The 19,476-nt window shown below is 43.2% G+C and overlaps 1 protein-coding gene across 3 annotated transcripts in view; it reads left to right on the top strand.

Annotated features, from left to right (window-relative positions):
- ADIPOR1 (adiponectin receptor 1) overlaps positions 1-19,476 on the top strand; it is a 726,925-nt gene that overhangs the window by 402,613 nt on the left and 304,836 nt on the right. For all 3 annotated transcript variants that reach the window (XM_044076682.1, XM_044076684.1, XM_044076683.1), the window contains exon 5: positions 380-566. In XM_044076682.1, coding sequence (XP_043932617.1) covers positions 380-566 — 187 coding nt within the window. The remainder of the gene's footprint in view (positions 1-379; positions 567-19,476) is intronic.

Below are 19,476 nucleotides of genomic sequence, written 5' to 3'. Positions count from 1 at the left end.
CTTAGTCCACTGAAGCGCCATGGGCAGTCTGTTGTGGTACATTGCTATACCTAGCTTGTTTTCATACTTATTTCAAGAAAGGAAGACAGAAGTGCTGCCAGGTGGCAAAGTAACTAGGCTTATTACATTTGAGTAAGTGCACTGATCTCAGAGTTTTACTGCACTTTGCAGGGCAGCTGCTTAACAAAGACATAGTAATAGTTTGTGTCATTTGTTTATCTTTTTAGACATGTTATGATGATGTGGCTAGCCAAGCATGTGACCACTAGTGCAGTGTGTTTAAGCCACACATGTGAACAGCTTGTAGGAAATATGTTTATAGAATGTCATTCTGTTGATGGAAACTAACTTCTCTGGTCATCTTTTGCATTTTTTTCAGGCTTTCTTATTTTCCTCACATTGGGGATTTTAACCATGCTGAGACCAAACATCTACTTCATGGCACCTTTACAGGAGAAGGTTGTTTTTGGTATGTTCTTTTTGGGCGCAGTGTTGTGCCTCAGCTTCTCATGGCTGTTTCATACAGTGTACTGTCATTCCGAGAAAGTCTCCAGGACCTTTTCCAAGTAAGACCACCAGTAATTGACTTTGTGTTCTTTGAAAATGATAGCTATGATATGAAAAGAAGTTACAGTACAGTTTTGTATAAGCATGGCAAGAAAATTATCTCAGGTTCTCCTTAAAATGCTTAGAATCAAGTCTGTTGTGTTTGCAGTTTCTGTACCATACATATTTTGATTGTTTTGTATCTCTCACCCACCCCCATTCCTCCATTGGCAAGTATTGTTTGTTTTTAATTCTAACAGGAAGTTTAAGATCTTACGTGATCCATTTCATCAATAGCCAGCATTAGGCAGCCACTAAACCATCAGTGGCACCCTTTTAACTCCCCGCATACAAGGGCCCCCATTATCAACGTGCAGCCAACAATCACACAAGCGGCCGCATTTTTCCTTCCTCCTTGCCCAATTTTGGTCCTAGTTAACTCATTTGCATGGCAGCATTGTGTGATTCACCGTGTGCATGTGCGAGTGCGTGCGTGTGTGTTACCTTATTCCTTTCTTTTCATTTTTTAATTGCCATCCCAGTAAGCTGTGATACCAGCTAAAAGCTGCATTCCCATCAGGTCTGCTTCAGTAAAGCAAGGACTTGATTGGTAACAGCAGCCAGGGAAGTAAGTTTTTTTTTTTTTTTTTTTTTTTTTCCCCCTTTCTTTAAGGAAGTGATGAACCAAGGACCTGATTTGTCTTTGGAAAGCACTTCCTGTGTCAGCTGCTTATAAAAGGGCACGTGTGTAGCAAGCATTCCTTCCTCTTTTTCAAGAGAGGAGTTTGTTTTGCTGTTTAGATTTTTGGCAGATCATTCATTGCATTACTGATGGTGTGAGGAAAACAAGGACGGGGAAGAAAGCTTTCCAGCAGTGATCGTTGGGACAAGCCAAGGATCTGCATTTTCAGCTGTCCTTGTAAGGGCAGTTTTAAAAAGGTCTGAAAAACTGTCTTTTTAAGAGTAAATTAAAAGGGCTAAGCTGATCTGTATGGAAGCAAGCCAGCGGTCAGCCAACAATTTATGAAGAGTGAGCAGAGGAGAGTAGTAACAGCCTTCCAGTGCAGAAAAGGTAGGTTGCTGTTTTTTGCAGCGGGGGAATTGTAATACTTTTGTATAGAATTCTAGTATTAAGAGGATTGGAGGGTGGGGTGTTGGAAAGGGGCTGTTTTTTAAATAGCTTAATTTTAGCTTTGTCCAAAATTTGTGTTAAATGATTGGAGAGGGGTGTTGTCTCTGATAATTAATGTCAGATTTGTTTTACTATTTTAGTCAGTCCTGCATAAGAGTACTCATGTTTTATTTATTTTAGCTTTATCCAGAATTGTGCTGAAAAGTTGGCAGAGGGGAGGATAGTGGCTGTGAGAATGTTGCAGAATGTACAGATGTTGTAATGTATACTAATGCAAACCATGTTGTATTATTTTTTTAAGTTTAGGACAGTGTTTTCAACCGTCTCTGATGCTATGCCTTTGTTCTACACTAATTTTTTTGCTTTGTCTAGAGTTGTGCTGAGAGGTTAGGAAAGAAGTAGGGATTGTGAGAATTTTGTAGAATGTTCTCATGTTTGCATGGTATTTTTGCTCCGTTTCTCATAAAAGAGAGTTCACGCAATGCATGCAGCTGCAAGACCTGTTCTAGCATTTTTATAAGTTTATAAGACAAGTGTTTTAAATTATTGATGTTACACCTTTGTCCTGTGATTTTTTTTTTTAATTATTTTTGCTTTATCCAGAATTGTGCTGAAAGGTTGGTATTGGGGTGATTAGGGGCTGTGAGAATGTTGCAGAACATATAGATATTATTTGTAGTGCAAACGCTGTTCTGTAAATTTTTCTAAATTTATAGTAACAATGTTTAAAACTGTTCCTTGTCTAGAACTGTTGTGCTCAAAAGCTAGGAAGGTGGTAGGGGTTGTGAGAATGTTGCACAATGTTTGCCTGGTAATTTTGGTCCGTTTCTCATAAACAAATGTGGGTTCAAGCAATGCTTGCTACTTGAAAATCTGTTATTCTAGCATCTTTTAGTTCAAAAGCCCAGTCTTTTAAATGCCTAATGTTGCACTATTGTCATGTTTTTTTTTTTTAATTTATTTTTGCTTCATCCAGATTTACTGTGATATAAGGGGTTGGGCATGTTGTAGGCAGTTTGCTTGATATTTGTGGCCTGTCCCTCAAAACAATTTGGCTTTCTAGCAAAATTTTGAGGATTGAAGTAAAAGGAAGGGGATGTGGCAACAACCTGGTCACACTTTACATCCTACTGGGTAGGACCGCCAACTTGAAACTTGCTGGTGGCCTTCAAAATGCAAGCACCGGCCTTGATTTCACCCACTTTTGCATTGGACTAGTTGCCTTAGGTGTTAGCCATCTTAGCACCTTTAAGCTTTCCCAAATTTGTCTTCTCCCTTAGCTTTCATAATACCTATAGTCTCCCTGCTTCTCTGGATCTCCTGCTGCAAACAACTTTGCATCACTAAGCAGCTCCAGACTTCTGTTTTTCTGAGTATAAAAACTGTTTTTGATCGAGTTTTTGTTTTTTCCTTTTTTTTTTCATTGTTGTTTGAGTGCTAGTGTATCTAGGTTAGATATTTTAATTTTTTCCTCTCAAATATTTTATAATTTATTATTCCTCTGTACTCCAGGCTGGGCCGGGACCACCATTTTATTTTGATTTGTGATAACGTTTCTGCCCTTACTAATGTCAGCATTGTAATTGTTTCTTTAGGTTCATGGGTGTATATATGGGCAGTTTCAATATAGGCACCCATAAGGAGTGTAACTACAGCAGTTTACCTACTTCCCTTCTCCAGAAGGTACTGAGCAGCCAACCCTGGGGTGACTTTAGTTTTAGTCATCCATTTTTCCAGATTAGGTTGGAAAGAGAGAGAGGGAGCACAATTTATGTAGAGTGGGAGCTTGTTCCAACGTTATGGTTTGCTTTGGGAGTGGTATGTATCCCACCAACAAGTTTTATTTATATTACAACGTAGCTGTTGGTCCCTTGAGTAGGTGTCTATGATGTTTCCAGTTTTAGAAATGTGCAGGACCTCAAACTGGCTGGGGTCATTTCTAACCTTGTAGGGTGGGCAATGATTGCCATGAAGGAGTCTATATGAGACGGAAGAGAGAGATAGAGCGTTTAGAAGGTATATATAGTTTAGGTTGATTCATATTCTGAGGAGAATGTGGTATTTGATTCTCCTTGTACGTCATTCTGTTTTACTGAGATTGTTTCCAGAATGAACCATTGTTTTCAGTGGGCAACTACTGAAGTTTCTTAGTCCCTTAGAAAAAAAATTGTAATTTGCTACAACTGGAATTTCTAGAACCCCTTGCCCATCCTTCCAATGCTGTCAGCACTGGAGAATGTGTTTGTCACAGCCTGTGGTTTTCCTGTCACAGCCTCTAAGAAAGCAAGTAGAATGTATAAATTATCTGTCTTCCAAGTTTTTATACACTTGTCCCAGCGGACCTGACACAGCAGTTAATAGCTGTAGTTAATCCAGCTGCTGCTAAACATTTGGTTAATTCTAGTCTCCCCTTACAAGGATGGTAAAGCTTTAGAGAAAAAGTCTAAACTTCCACAGCTTTGATATTTATAATTTTAAACTGTCAGACTCTTGTGTTAAAGTTTATCATGACTAACTGTGAATTTATGAGGAGTGTTTGGCTTGAGTTTCCTCTTATGACTTGCATAGTTTAGTTTTGTCTATTTCTCATATCACTCAAAGTTTGAAATATGTTTGACTCTAGATACTACTTCCAAGGCTGCAGTCACTGGTACGATATTAAAGATGCTTGCATGGTTGCATTCTCAGAACCCCCAAGATGTCAAGAATGAAAATTTGAATTTTCCCTTAGATAACGGTCTGTTGCTGCAGAGATTATCAAAAAGTGTTATGAGAGAGTTAAGCTGATTCGGGGAATGTCTAGTAGATTTTTCATTCCCCCACTAAATTCTAAAAAGGAATTCTCAGCTCCCTTCATCTAATTTTGACAAGAAATAAAGAAAACGGTCTCTGCAAAATGCTGGTAAGCCAGCATTTAAGCAGTGGCAGGGAGGTTCCAAAAAGAAAGCAGGAACTCTCCCACTAAAAAGGATAGTAAAACAAGTCTGAATTGCTGTATATAAAGGACCTTGTCAACCCCCAGCCGACCCTTGCCCTTTACAGAAAGTCTGAAGCTGTCTTTCTTTGGCAACAGCTAAATGTTCATCGTGTTACCCTGCTGTAGTCATCACACTTGGGTTATCTTGTCGTCAGGCAGTCCCGCAGTCGGCCGGAATTCCAAAGTCTTGGTCCGGCATCGGTTGCTGTCGCCTCTTCCCTGACGTCAGTGTGCCAGGGGTATATATACTGCATCCGACACCATTTTCTTTAGTCTTTCTTTCTGCGCGGTGCCCGAAGCAGAAGCAGTTCGCAAGTGCCGGTCGGCCGACTCCTGAGATTTTCGAACTCGAATTTCAGACCGAAGTCTTCAGTAAAGCTAAGTACCCCATTGGGGAAACTTTTCTTGCTTCAGACCGATGTCAGAAAAAGTTAACAATTGTATTTCTTGTGGGAAGCAAATACCTCATAAGGATTTTCATTCTTATTGCATACCTTGCCTAGGCCCAGACCACAACGTCACTAGTTGTCGTTTTTGTGCTAGGTTTAATAAGCGTACTATAAAAAGACGCTTTGATTTCGCACGACACTACTTCGGTAGAAAATTTAACTACACTATGCCGTCGGAGCAACCGACTACCGGCGTGCACAAAAAATGCAAGGATAAGGACAGGCAGCCTAGGCCCAAGCCAGACTCCGAGGCCTCGGCTGGTCCAGGCTCCGGTTCTCCGGCCTTCAGTGAGGCTCCGACGCAGCCCCTGACTACCGCAAATCTGGAACCCGAAACCGCTTCAGAACTTTTGGCGGAAAGTACCAGGCCGAAGCAGCCGTTTTGTTCAGCCCCTACCGACGACCCTGCTGAAAAAGATGTCGGTGCTGCAGAAACACCTTCGGTTTCTGAAGGCGTCTTCAGACCGACGACGCTCACCATTAAAACGTATCCTAAGACGAAGACTCCTATTAAACCTAAAAGGACTGCACTTTAGTCCTCTGTTCAAGGCCCCATGCCTAAGAAACAGATGCTCAAAATGGCTGAAGATTTGATCTCTTTAATCAGGGGTGCCCAACCCCTTCCTGACAAAAGGTCTAGACAAGAGGAAGATTATGCATCCTCTGAACAAGTGTCCATTTCCTCAGGCTCCTCTGAGGACCAAGATTACTCCTTCTCCCCTTATGAAGATTCTGATGCCGAGGATTCCATTCCCTCAGCTTCTCCTCCTGAAGACTACTCCTTTGGGGAAACTCTACACACTATGAGGGAACATTTTCACTGGGAAGGTCAGGACTACTCTGACTCAAAGAAAAGGCTCAGAGTTTCTTTTACTCCCCCAGCACAGACCTCTTGCCATCCCACCAGTTTTAGACATTGTGGATGATGTTTACTTAGAATCCAGTTTGAACCCAGACTCTCTACCTCCTGCTCCGGCCAAACCTGACAGATACTATAGAGTACGTGATTCCCACAAATTTCTTTATAAAAGCCCTGTTGCTGATCCAGAGAGTATCTCCCAGGGTCCCAAAGGGGCTAAGGCTTCTATGACAAAAAATCCTGTACCCTCTGAAAGTGACTCCAGAGCACTAGACAGGTGGGGGAAAAAGGTTTACACCTCAGCCACTCTAGATATGAGGGCACTAAATTGCCAATTCCGCATGCTAAAGTATCAGCAATATCTTATCTGTCAGTTAAAACAAAGAATGAGCAGACTCCCTCAACAGTCTGAATTGAAAGAAATGCAGGATCTGTTGCATGCAACTGAACAGGTGGGCAAACATACTTTACAATGTGGGTTTGATTCTTTGGAGGCTTCCTGCAGAGCAGCTGTCACTGGGTCTGTTATACGTAGACATGCTTGGTTAAAGGAGCAAACTCTGCCTGATCATGTTAAAGCAAAGCTTCTAGATGCTCCCTTACAGCAGGATGTTCTTTTTGGAGTTAAAGCAGAAGAAGTCTTAAAGAAAATGGAGGATAAGGCAAAATCTATGCAGACAGTCAAAGATTTCCTACAGGTACAACCCCTTCGCTTCAGCAGAAATTGGCCAACAAAAAAAACTGGTCCTTTCCAGCTACTGACAGACCACAGAGGTGTAAATACAGACGTCCAAAAGGCAGAGGACAACCACAAGCCCAGTACAAACCTCGCCAATGGGCCACTGCAACACAGAAGGGAGGAGAAGACAGGTCCCAGACTACCAGAAGGCAAACTCAATGACTTGCACCTCATCTGGCCAAACAACACTCTCTTGGCAGCCCCCTTGGGAGGAAAACTCACACTTTTTTCAGACAACTGGCACATTGTCACAAAGGACAAATGGGTCCTAGACATAATTTCACGAGGATACAGATTCCATTTTCACACCTTGCCAATGAAAAGAGGAATGCCAAACCTGCCACAAAATCAATGGGCAGAGGCACAAAAACAAATTACAGCTCTCATGGACATGAGAGCCATTCACCTGGTACCTACTCGAGAGCAAGGTCAAGGATTTTACTCAAGACTCTTTCTAGTGCCCAGAAAGGACAATGCCTGGAGACCAATTCTGGGCCTTTCAATTCTAAACACCTTCTTACAAGTACCCAAATTCAAGATGCTAACACTACAGAAGCTTCTTCCCATGTTGGGCAAGGAAGCATGGCTAGTAACGTTGGACCTCAAGGAGGCATACCTGCATGTCCCTATCAGACAAAGTTGCAGAAGATACCTCCGTTTCATTGCAGATTCAACCCATTACCAATTCTCTGCACTGCCCTTTGGCTTATCTACTGCACCCAGAGTCTTCACAAAATGCCTGGCACCAGTTATCGCATACTGCAGACAAAGAGGAATTCAAATATACCCATACCTGGACGACTGCCTCATTCAAGCAGAAAGCAAGGGCATCCTCTTACAACATCTGGCTTTTGTAAAACATCTTCTAAGTTGTCACAAAACATGACATTCCTGGGTGCCAGCTTGAATACAACGGCCCAGAAGGCTTATCTGATGCCAGACAAATGACTACAACTGACTCAATATTTCAAAACAATGGCAACAAAGTCCCAACTAACTGCAAGAAAAGTTCTGCAGGCCTTGGGCTTCATGGCATCTTGCATACTACTAATACCATTTGCAAAGCTGCATATGTGGAAATTACAGTGGTACCTAAAAAGCGTATGGTCTCAACACAGCCACAGCTTGGACACAATGATATCTCTCATTCCCTGCCTACAACAGGAGTTTCTATGGTGGTCACAGGCATGTCACCTCAACAAGGGTCAGCCTTTCACCTTGCCCCCAGCCAGGCAAACTATGACAACAGATGCATCAGACTACGCCTGGGGGGCACACATGGCAGGACAGTGTGTTCAAGGCGTATGGACTGCAGATCAAAGGAATCTGCACATCAATCAAAAAGAGATGCTAGCTGTACAGAATGCTCTGACAGCCTTCAAGAATCTATTACATCCAGGACAACTTACAATAAAGACGGACAACACCACAGTAATGTGGTACATAAACAAACAAGGGGGTACACACTCCTACCCTCTATGCAGGCAAGCAATGACCTTGTGGAACACAGCTCTGGCTTACCAAGTTCCGTTACAAGCTCAGTTCCTGCCAGGACAGAAGAACACATTGGCAGACGACCTCAGCAGAAACATCATGGATCCCCACGAGTGGAAACTGGATCCACAAGTATTTGCAATGATAACTCAAAAATGGGGCCTTCCAGACATAGACCTGTTTGCCAGTCCTCAAAACTATCAACTAATAAAATTTTGTACAAGGACAATTCACCATCATGCTTGGAAAGTGGACGCACTCTCATTCAGTTGGAAAAACCTGACAGCATATGCCTTTCCTCCATTGCCTCTCCTCACAAAGGTGCTTCTGAAAGTCAGAAAGGAGAGACCACGACTGATACTCATAGCCCCAGACTGGCCACGCCAGCACTGGTACCCACTATTGAGGAATATGGCCCAGGGCCCACCTTGGATTTTACCACAAATTACCCATTTGCTCACACAGCAAAACAATCAGATTCTTCACAGCCAGCTAAAACCTTAAATCTGGCTGCATGGCAAATCACCTAAGCATCCAACCAGCTCCTCTTTCCCAAGCAGATGTCCTTCATGGATGCATCTGCAGTCATAACAACTGGGTTGTCCTGTCGTCAGGCAGCCCTTCGGTCGGCCGGATTCCAAAGTCCGGGTCCGGCTTCGGCTGATGTCGCACTTCACCCGACGTCATCTCTGCTGGTCTTCGGGTATAAAGGCATCAGCCGACGCCATTTTCTTCAGTCTTTCTTGCCGCGTGGCGCCCGAAGCAGAAGCTGTTCGCAAGTGCCGGTCGGTCAGATCCAGAGATTACTACTACCGAATACTCCTTCGAAGACTTCTAAAAGCTAAGTACCCCGTTGGGGACTCTTTCTTGCCTCAGCCGATGTCAGAAAAAGTCAGTAACTGTTTAACTTGTGGGAAACAAATACCTCATAAAGATTTCCACTCTTACTGTTTGCCTTGTTTAGGCCCAGACCACGACGTAGCAGCCTGTTCGGCCTGTGCTTCTTTCAACCGACGAACGCTTAGACGTCGGTCGGAGTTTGCTGAACAGTTTTTCGGCTCTGAATTTGCGTACATTATGCCGTCGGATCCTCCGACTACCCAAATTGTTAAAAAACGCAAAGAAAAAGACCGACACTCGCGGTCCGCGGTTTCGGCCGAAACCATGGTTAAGCAAACCGCGAGTGTCTCGGTTTCGGCCGAAACCGAGAAAACTGATCAGAGTACAGCCGAATCAATGACTACTACTGAGGTTCCGGTTACCTTACTTGAATCGGCCTCAGAAATTTTACCTACTACAGTGGTTACTAGTGACTTATCAGACACCATCCCTTTGGATGTCTCTACCCCAGCACGTGGTGCTGCTAGGCCTCCTGCAGCCATGTCTATTAAGGCCTTCGCCAGGGCTAAAGCAGCCAAATCTACTAAGTCAGTGCCTGTTAAACCCCTCAACCAGGCCCACTTCTAGTTCACAAATGCTTACTCTGGCAGAAGATTTAATATCCTTAATTAGGGATCTCAATCTCACCCAGACAGGGCCTCTCAGCCCCAGAAAAGAGACCTAGAGCAGAGCCCCTCGAGCCTGTGTCCTCTGATGATTCTGCGGAAGACTCAGATATTACAGACCAGCCAGAGGCTCCTTTCTCCAATTTTGAGGACTCAGATGCTGAAGAATCCATTCCAGCTGCTTCCCCACCAGAAGAATTCTCCTTTGGGGAAACCTTACATGCCATGAGAGAACAATTCCAATGGCAGGAACAGGATTTTTCAGACTCCAGAAAAAGACTTAGGACTTTTCTGCACCTACCACAACACAGGCCCTTAGCTATACCTCCTGTCCTCTCTGTTGTGGACGATGCATTTAATGATGTTTGCACTGCACCAGATTCTTTACCTCCAGCACCTGCCAAACCAGATAGATTTTACAGGGTGCCAGACACTCATCATCACCTATACAAGGCCCCTCTTGCAGACCCGAAACTATATCCCAGGGCCCTAAGGCAGTAGCCTCAACCACAGCAAAAAACCCTATTCCTTCTGAAAGGGAAGCCAGGTCTTTAGACAGATGGGGCAAAAAGGTTTACACCTCTGCTACTCTCTCAGCTAGAGCTTTAAACTGTCAGTTTCACATGATACAATACCAAGAGTTTATGCTTGATCAGTTAACTAAAAGCTATCCTCTGATGACTCTATAGATAAGAAAAATCTATTAGAAATGGTAAATAACATACAACAGGTTAGTAACCATTCCTTAAAATGTGGCTATGATGCACTGGAGGCTTCATTTAGATCAGCCATGACTGGCACAGTGATAAGAAGACATGCATGGTTGAAGGAACAAGTTTTACCGGATCATGTTAAAGCTAAGTTATTAGATGCTCCTATAGATAAGACCAGTTTGTGTGGTACACCTGCCCAGCAGGTAATGAAGAAAATGGAAGAAAAGGCAAAATCTGTACAAACGGTTAAAGATTTCTTGCAGGTTCAGCCCCCAAGGTTTAGCAGGAACTGGCCTGCCAAAAATTGGTCCTTTCCTGACTCCACAAGATCCCAAAGGGGCAGGAATAGACGTTCCAGAGGCAGAAATCAATCTAGAGGGGGTGCCTACAGAGGACGACAGTGGCAAGGTAATAACAGAGCCACAGGCACAGCCACTACCACTACAACAGGGCAATCACAGTGACTTGATTCTAACTCCGCCTACCAGGGAACAAATAGCAGCACCCTTAGGCGGAAAATTAACCTTATTTTCAAAGAACTGGCACTATATCACAAAAGACAAGTGGATTTTGCAAACCATAGACCAAGGTTACGGTTCCACTTCCACACTATACCAGTCAAGAGGAATGCCAAACCTACCTCCAAATCAAAAAACAGAAGCTCTACAGCAGATAATGCAATTAACAAAGATGAGAGCTGTGGAAAGAGTACCAATAACAGAACAAGGCAAAGGATTCTACTCCAGACTATTCCTAGTTCCAAGAAAGGAAAAAAGTTGGAGACCTATTCTCGATCTGTCCACCTTAAAAACATACATCATTGTCCCAAAATTCAAGATGCTGACCCTACAGCAACTTCTTCCCATGCTGGGCAAGGAGTGTTGGCTGGTAACTCTAGATCTCAAGGAGGCATACCTGCACGTCCCCATTCGACCAATTTGCAGAAGATACCTCAGATTTCTTGCAGGATCAGAGCACTATCAATTCTCAGCATTGCCCTTTGGCTTATCTACTGCGCCCAGAGTATTCACAAAATGCCTGGCATCAGTAATCGCCCACTGCAGACTACAGGGAATCCAAATTTATCCATACCTGGACGACTGCCTGCTACAAGGGGACAACAAAAGTAAGCTGACAACAGATTTACAAAGGGTCATTTACTTGCTACAAGCACTGGGATACACAGTCAATTTGCAAAATCAAGGCTGATTCCATCCCAAACAAGGACATTCTTGGGCGGAATTGGACACAGTAAAACAAATGGCATTCCTAACTGCAGAAAAACAAAAGATCTCCTCTTTACTTCTTGGCACTAACAAACCACAGCAAACTAACAGCAAGAAAAGTTCTGCAGGCCTTGGGCTTCATGGCATCATGCATAATCTTGGTTCCACATGCCAGACTACATATGAGAAAACTACAGTGGTACCTAAAGAATTTATGGTCCCAACACAGGCACAGCCTAGAAGCAGAAATTCCACTAATTCCATGCCTAAAACAGGAGTTCCTATGGTGGGCTCAAGCATGCCAGTCAAACCCAGGCTTACCCTTTCACAAATATCAAGCAAGCCAAACCATCACAACAGACGCCTCAGACCTAGGATGGGGGGCTCACATGCTGGACAAATGCGTGCAAGGATTGTGGACCTTGGGACCAGCTTCACCTGCACATCAACCTAAAAGAAATGCTGGCAGTAAAACTGGCAATCCAAAAATTCAGACCATTTCTCAAAGAAGGCCATTTGATGATAAGGACAGACAACACCACAGTCATGTGGTACATCAACAAACAGGGAGGCACTCATTCATACCCCTATGCAGAATGACTTTGGACCTTTGGAACCTGGCACTCAGCTACAACATCCAGTTACAGGCAATGTTTGTACCGGAAAGGAGAACACTCTAGCAGACATGTTAAGCAGAACCACCTCGGATGCTCACGAATGGATGCTACACCCGGACATCTTCAAGACCATCGCAAAGAAATGGGGAATGCCACAGATAGATCTATTTGCTTCCCCTCTCAACCACCAGCTCAAAAAATTCTGCACAAGGACATTCCATCCACTTGCATCGAAAGTGGATTCGCTCTCCTTCAGCTGGAAAGGCCTGACAGCATATGCATTCCCACCTCTTCCCTTGATACACAAGGTATTACTAAAAATCAAGGAGGAACGTCCAAGGATAATCCTGATAGCTCCAAACTGGCCAAGACAACACTGGTACCCATTGCTGAGGAGCATGTCTCGGGACAAAATGTGGTCAATACCCCTGGCAGTTGAGACTGAATGCAGGGAAGCCACCAGGTCTGAATGGGATGATCAGCATTAAACCGGTCCTCAAGCTTAGGAGGGCTAGGTTATAACTCTCATACTTGACCCCCTTCATACTACAGCATCCCCACACAGCATATTAAATTACTGAACATCCACGGTTTTAGGATTCTGACTAATAAATCAAATTCTATATGAAATGGTATATGGATGGGCCTCAAAAATATCTCACGCACATTTTATTGCATGTCTTTATCAGTGCAAAGTAATAATAAAAAGAAAAAAATTTTTAACAATTCACTGACAATCCAAACACATCTTTAAGTATATTCCTTAACAATCTACAACCCCAACCAGACTTCAGACTTTTATGTTCTGAAACCTAGGAAACTGGTATTTTAAAATGTTTTTTATGGTTAGTCATTTTTATTTAAGTGCAGATGTTGTTGCAAACATTTCATTTTTTGAGTTGGTATAATGACTAACTTTTTTAACATCCAACACCAAAGCACCACACCTTAGTACTAGACTTACTAATTAATTAATTGTATAATTGCTAGGCTATTTAATGGAGGTTACTGCATACTGCATTTTGTTTTCACTTGATAAAGCTCAGGACTGCCTGAGCGAAAGCGCTTGTGTGATTTTATCTGTGACTTTTGGAATACTTCAGTGTGATTTTATCTGTGACTTTTGGAACACTTCAGAAATAAAAATACAGCCTTGTGGACTTTAGCAGAGTTCTGGTTCCTTTCTTCAAGGTCGTGGATTATTCTTTGCTTGTCTTTGGTTTTTTGTGCATTACTTCACTTAATCCTGATAGCTCCAAACTGGCCAAGACAACACTGGTACCCATTGCTGAGGAGCATGTCTCGGGACAAAATGTGGTCAATACCCCTGATGCCTTTGATGTTAACTCAGAACAACTACAGCATCATGCATCCAAACCTAAAAACGTTGCAGCTGACTGCATGGCACATCACATAGCAGCAACTATTCCAGATCTCTCCCAAAGGGTTAAAGACATTATCCTTGAAGCCCGCAGACCTTCAACAAGAAGAAACTATGCAGGGAAATGGAAAAGGTTTGTCATTTGGAGTGCTGAAAGAGGGAAGGATGTGTCGAATATAGATATGGCTAACATTCTGGAGTACTTGGCAGAGCTTCTACATACAGGCCTGTCCTATTCCTCCATCAAGATACATGCATCAGCTATTTCAGCAGAATACAGCTTTGATCCACCTGTCTTCTCACATCCTCTACTCAGGCAGTTCCTCAGAGGGATCAAGAATGTAAAACCTCCTAGGAAACCACCACTGCCAGCTTGGGATTTGAACTTTGTGCTAGAAAAGTTGACACTCACACCTTTTGAACCAGCAGCAACAGCAGACCTACAGCATCTTTCATGGAAAACTGCTTTCCTACTGGCAATAACCTCAGCAAGGAGGGTTTCTGAACTTCAGGCCCTAATGGCAGTACAACCCTTCCTAATCTTCCACCAAGACAGAGTGTCCATGAGGACTAATCCTACATTTATGCCTAAGGTGGTATCCAGAGTGTCCTTAAACCAGGCAATCCACCTACCTACCTTCTTCCCCAACCCACAAAACAGAGGGAAAGAATGCTGCATACCTTGGATGTACACAGACAGCTACGCTACTACCTGGACAGAACAAAAGTAACAGAAAAACTGACCAGCTTTTTGTAGCCTATGCAACAGGAAGGGAAGGAAAAGCAATTTCCAAACAGACAATCTCCAAATGGATAGGAAATTGCATACGATTCTGTTACTCCTTCCATGGAAAACCAATTCCACAGAACATACGACCTCATTCTACAAGAGCAACAGCCACTACCACAGCCTTCTTACGAGGAGTGGCAACCAAGGACATTATTGAGGCGGCTACTTGGACCTCCGTGCATACATTTGCCAAGCATTATAATTTACCTCTGTATTCCAGATCCCGAGCAGGGTTTGCCACTGCTGTACTGCAAGGGATCCTAACCACACCATAATCTATTCTTCCTCCTCCCCTAGTTGGCTATGGTATTCTACCCAGTTGTTATGACTGCAGATGCATCCATGAAGGACATAGTACAGTTTTGTACCTACCATAAATGTAGATGTCTGAACTGGATAGCATCTGCAGTCAGGATTACCCTCCCTCCTTCCCCTCTGTGGTACTCCTAGGGTATTTACCCTCCTAATAGCTAGCTGGTGGGGAGTCTTTATGGTGTATTTGTTTGTATATATGTACATACATGCTTATTTTTTGTGTTTGCCTTCTATCCTTTGGGGAACATTGGCATTTTTACCCAAAATTTAGCCTTCCAAGAGGGCAACTGGCATCTGGGGCAAGAAACACTGAAGAAAATGGCGTCGGCTGATGCCTTTATACCCGAAGACCAGCAGAGATGACGTCGGGTGAAGTGTGACATCAGCCGAAGCCGGACCCGGACTTTGGAATCCGGCCGACCGAAGGGCTGCCTGACGACAGGACAACCCAGTTGTTATGACTGCAGATGCTATCCAGTTCGGACATCTACATTTATGGTAGGTACAAAACTGTACTTTATGGATGTTATTCTGGAAGCTAGGAGGCCAAGCACCAGGAAGGCTTATTCGGACAAATGGAAAAGGTTTTGTGCCTGGAACCAAGCTAAAGGCCAAAACACAATTCAGCCTCACATGCCTCACATTCTACAGTATTTAACTGAGATGTTGCACAAAGGACTTTCTTTTTCTTCCATTAAAATCCATGCTTCAGCTATTTCAGCCCACTACAACACGGATCCACCCTTATTTTCGCATCCACTCTTAAGGCAGTTCCTCAGAGGGGCAAAAAACATTAGGCCCCCCAGGATAGCACCTACACCAACATGGGACCTCAATTTTGTTCTGGAAAAACGTACGCTACCTCCCATTGAACCAGCTTTCTCTGCAGATCTACAGTTCCTATCATGGAAGACTGCCTTGCTGCTAGCAATAACTTCAGCTGGAAGAGTCTCAGAGCTGCAGGCACTAATGGCAGTGGAACCTTTCCTCATTTTCCATCAGGACAGAGTTTCTCTACGAACTAATCCTTCCTTCATGCCTAAGGTGGTTTCCAGTGTGGCTTTAAATCAAACCATCCACTTACCCACCTTCTTCCCAAATCCACAGAACAAAGGAGAGAGACTCCTGCATTCCTTGGACATTCACAGGCAACTATGTTACTACTGGGATAAAACTAAGGTTTTCAGAAAATCTGACCAGCGCTTTGTATCCTATGCTACAGCTTCACAAGGGAAGGCTATATCAAAACAAACCATTTCCAAATGGATAGGACATTGCATTCGTTTCAGCTATACCCATCATGGAAAACCAGTTCCTGTTACCATTAGGCCCCACTCTACCAGGGCAACAGCTACATCTACAGCCTTCCTCAGGGGATTCCAATCAAGGACATTTTGGAAGCTGCAACTTGGAGTTCAGTACACACCTTTACCAAGCACTATCACTTACCACTTTACTCTAAGACTAGGGCGGGCTTCGCCACTGCAGTTCTGCAGGGCCTTCTAGCCTCCTCTAACCCTCTATGACTCCTCCACCCATCCTTAGCTTTGGGATTCTACCCAAGTGTGATGACTGCAGCAGGGTAACACGATGAACATAGTACAGTTTTGTACCTACCATAAATGTAGATGTTTGAGTGTACACCCTGCTGCAGTCCAGGTTACCCTCCCTCCATCCCCTCTGATCTAACTGGCTATATCTCTACAATACCGTCCTGATGTATTTGCTTATAGCTGGAGGGATTTTGTGTTTGTGCAAAATTTACTCAATTTGGTACTAATTACTGACCACCTTTTTGGGGGCACCTGACATCTGGGGCAAGAAAAACTGAAGAAAATGGCGTCGGGGGCAGTATATATACCCCTGGCACACTGACGTCCGGGAAGAGGTGACAGCAACCGATGCCGGACCAAGACTTTGGAATTCCGGCCGACTGCGGGACCGCCTGACGACAGGATAACCCAAGTGTGATGACTGCAGCAGGGGTGTACACTCGAACATCTACATTTATGGTAGGTACAAAACTGTACTTTTCAGATAAATGGGTGCTGAATGTAATCGATCTAGGAAACAGCAAAGTGAGGAAATTCCTTCTTTTCAGGGGATTCCTCCTCATCCACAAAACTAAACCCTTGTTTTTCCTTTTGTCTTGCATAATATGCTGTCTCATGGGGTAATAGAAGCAATTCTCCTCAGTTAGGGTAAGGATTTTACTCAAGAATGTTTTCAGTAGTGACTTCCAGTATAGCGCGAAGCTAAGCGGCAGGGTTCTTTCCACCTCCAGCTTGTGACAAGATGGCAAGATTTTACTTTACTTGGACATGAACATTATTTATTTTTGCTAAGGCTTGCCTTCAGAGATTTCAGTGTGATTGTCTGAGTATTCATTATTTTTGTTTCACTAGTGTTTGCTTACATGGCTGAAGGAGGGAGTGTTTAACTTAGTTTCCTACCAGAAACAGAGCTTCGAAAGTCTCCCTTAACTAGTAACTTAACAAAGTGTGTAAATAAAATGTTAACGTACAACATAAACCCTTTGTTGACATTAAATTTAGCAGATGTTGCTGCCGAATTGCTAACACCACCATTACAAGATATATCTTTTAACAAAATATTTCACAAAGTAGAGGACGCGGCTTTTAAACTGAAACATTTACAGTAGCAGCGCTTCCATTTGGAAGCCTGCCTGCACCACAAGGTAATACAGAGAGGACTGAGAGTCAAGTGTATGCCCACTTATGGGAATGTGTATCCGGAACTTTTAGGTAAATGGCAAGCAATCTTGATGTCGCTCTTATGTGCATTAAAAAGACGTTGAGGCTTGGGTGTTCGTTTAAGTACTTTATTGTATACAAATACATCAGAATGGATGGCAGGAACATTGAACTTGAACTGACTGACTGTATACTTGCATGCTTACACTCTGGCTGTCACTCAAAATAACACTCTTATGCTTGCACGTGCTCAGTATTTATATGCATGTGCTGACTCACTGGAAAGCTCCTTAAAGGTATGTCGCACACACTGATCTACATCCTCCCTCTTTTCTGAGCTGTCTCATATAGACTGTGACATTTTAATAGGCATGCAATTATACAGAGACTAATAAAGAAAAACAGTCATGTCCAGGTGGCTGTGTATCTTGGAAGTAGCGTTCGAGGTGCGACCTGATCTTATGACTTAATAGCTAGGACTGGGTTTAGCAATAGGGACAGTCACTGGGGGATGTTCTGCTTGAGGACTGTCAGGAATTTTCTCAGGAACAGGGATTGCTGACAATGTCATCTGGAACAGGAACATTGGGCAAGTCACTCTGAGAACTAGAGTCTTTGTCACAGGCAAGATGCTGTAACACTGGATCTGAAGTAGTTCACTTCATTTGATATTCAACCTGTGGAAATACGGATCTGATCAGATCCGAGCCAGCAAAAATTACTAGCATCATCTCCGAGCTTCAGACTCCTCCCCTTACCCATAATACACCCCCCCCCCTTGCTTCCATCCCCAGATCTCGTTTGCTGCTCTTTGTAAAACATTGCGTCTCTAGAGCTCCAGCTAGCAGGGTGTTTTTGACTGTAAGTTTTCAAAAATTTTCTGTTACTTTTACCGTTTCAATCTAGTGTAGGTACCCCCCCCCCCCCATCGCTTTGGCGTCGTGTGTAGGTTTGTAGTAGTAGCTAGTTTAGTGTAGTTTGTTTGTGGTGCCCCCCCCCCCCCCCCCCCAGTCAGTCTAGTGTGGTGATTGGGTGTGTTGTTAGTTTACAGAAAGTAAGTTTGTGACTGTTTTTATTTTATTTGTTTATTTGTTTTACATTTGTTGACTGGGCTAGTCTAACTGGATATATGTCCATTTTCAGCAGAGGCCCTGGGAGATGAGCTCCAAGACATGCTCAATCAAATACAAATACAAGTACAAACAACAAATAGCAAATATAATAAAAATCATCAACAACGGCAGTACAGCATACAGGTTAGCACAGGATGTACAATGAGGGCAAGAGCCATAAACAGTGCAAATTGCAGGTACAGAAACATCATACAGGTAAAGTCCATAGCAGAAAAGGGAAGTTAGTTATGTAGTGATGTTACTAAGGATTTAGTTAAAAATAGGTATCTACAGAGGATAGAAATAATGAAAAAAAGGAGATATGACAAATATATAGTAAGAAGGAAGATATAACAGTGGGTGATAAGTAATGGATAGGCAAGTCAAGTTTGAAGAGATAGATGACTAGTCAGTTTTGGTACAGGGGCATAGCCAGTATGATTTGAGGTAAAGTTTGTCTGTTTTTGAAGAGTGATAAAGAGGTGAGTGAGGAGATGTCATTAGGGAGAAGATTCCAGGATTTTCCTACAGTATTAGAGAAGAGAGAATCCCCAGCCTTGTTGTTAGGTTTAGAGGTGTGTACAAGAAGTTTGTGTGATGAGCGTAAGGACTTCAGATTTTTATAGGGGGTGATGAGGCTAGAGAAAATTGGAGTATTAGAAGGTTTATAAAGAGTGTTGTGGGCAATGGTTAGTTGGTGGAATTTAATCAGGTGTTGTAGTTCTAACCATCCTAGCTGCTTTAAATTTAAACAATGGTGGGTTCTAAATGGATTGCCTGTTGCAAATCTTGCAGTGTTATTATAGGACATTTCCAATTTGCTGAGGTTATTCTTGGATAGATTAGTAAAAATGGGTGAGGCATAGAGGAGTGTAGAGATTAAATGAGTGTGAGCTATAGTAGTTTT

The sequence above is a fragment of the Protopterus annectens genome, chromosome 7.part0 (assembly GCF_019279795.1).
Source record: "Protopterus annectens isolate FY-2018-M chromosome 7.part0, PAN1.0, whole genome shotgun sequence".
NCBI lineage: Eukaryota > Metazoa > Chordata > Ceratodontiformes > Protopteridae > Protopterus > Protopterus annectens.
Note: the sequence above shows the minus strand (reverse complement) of the source record. Positions and strands in the feature narration are given on the sequence as shown.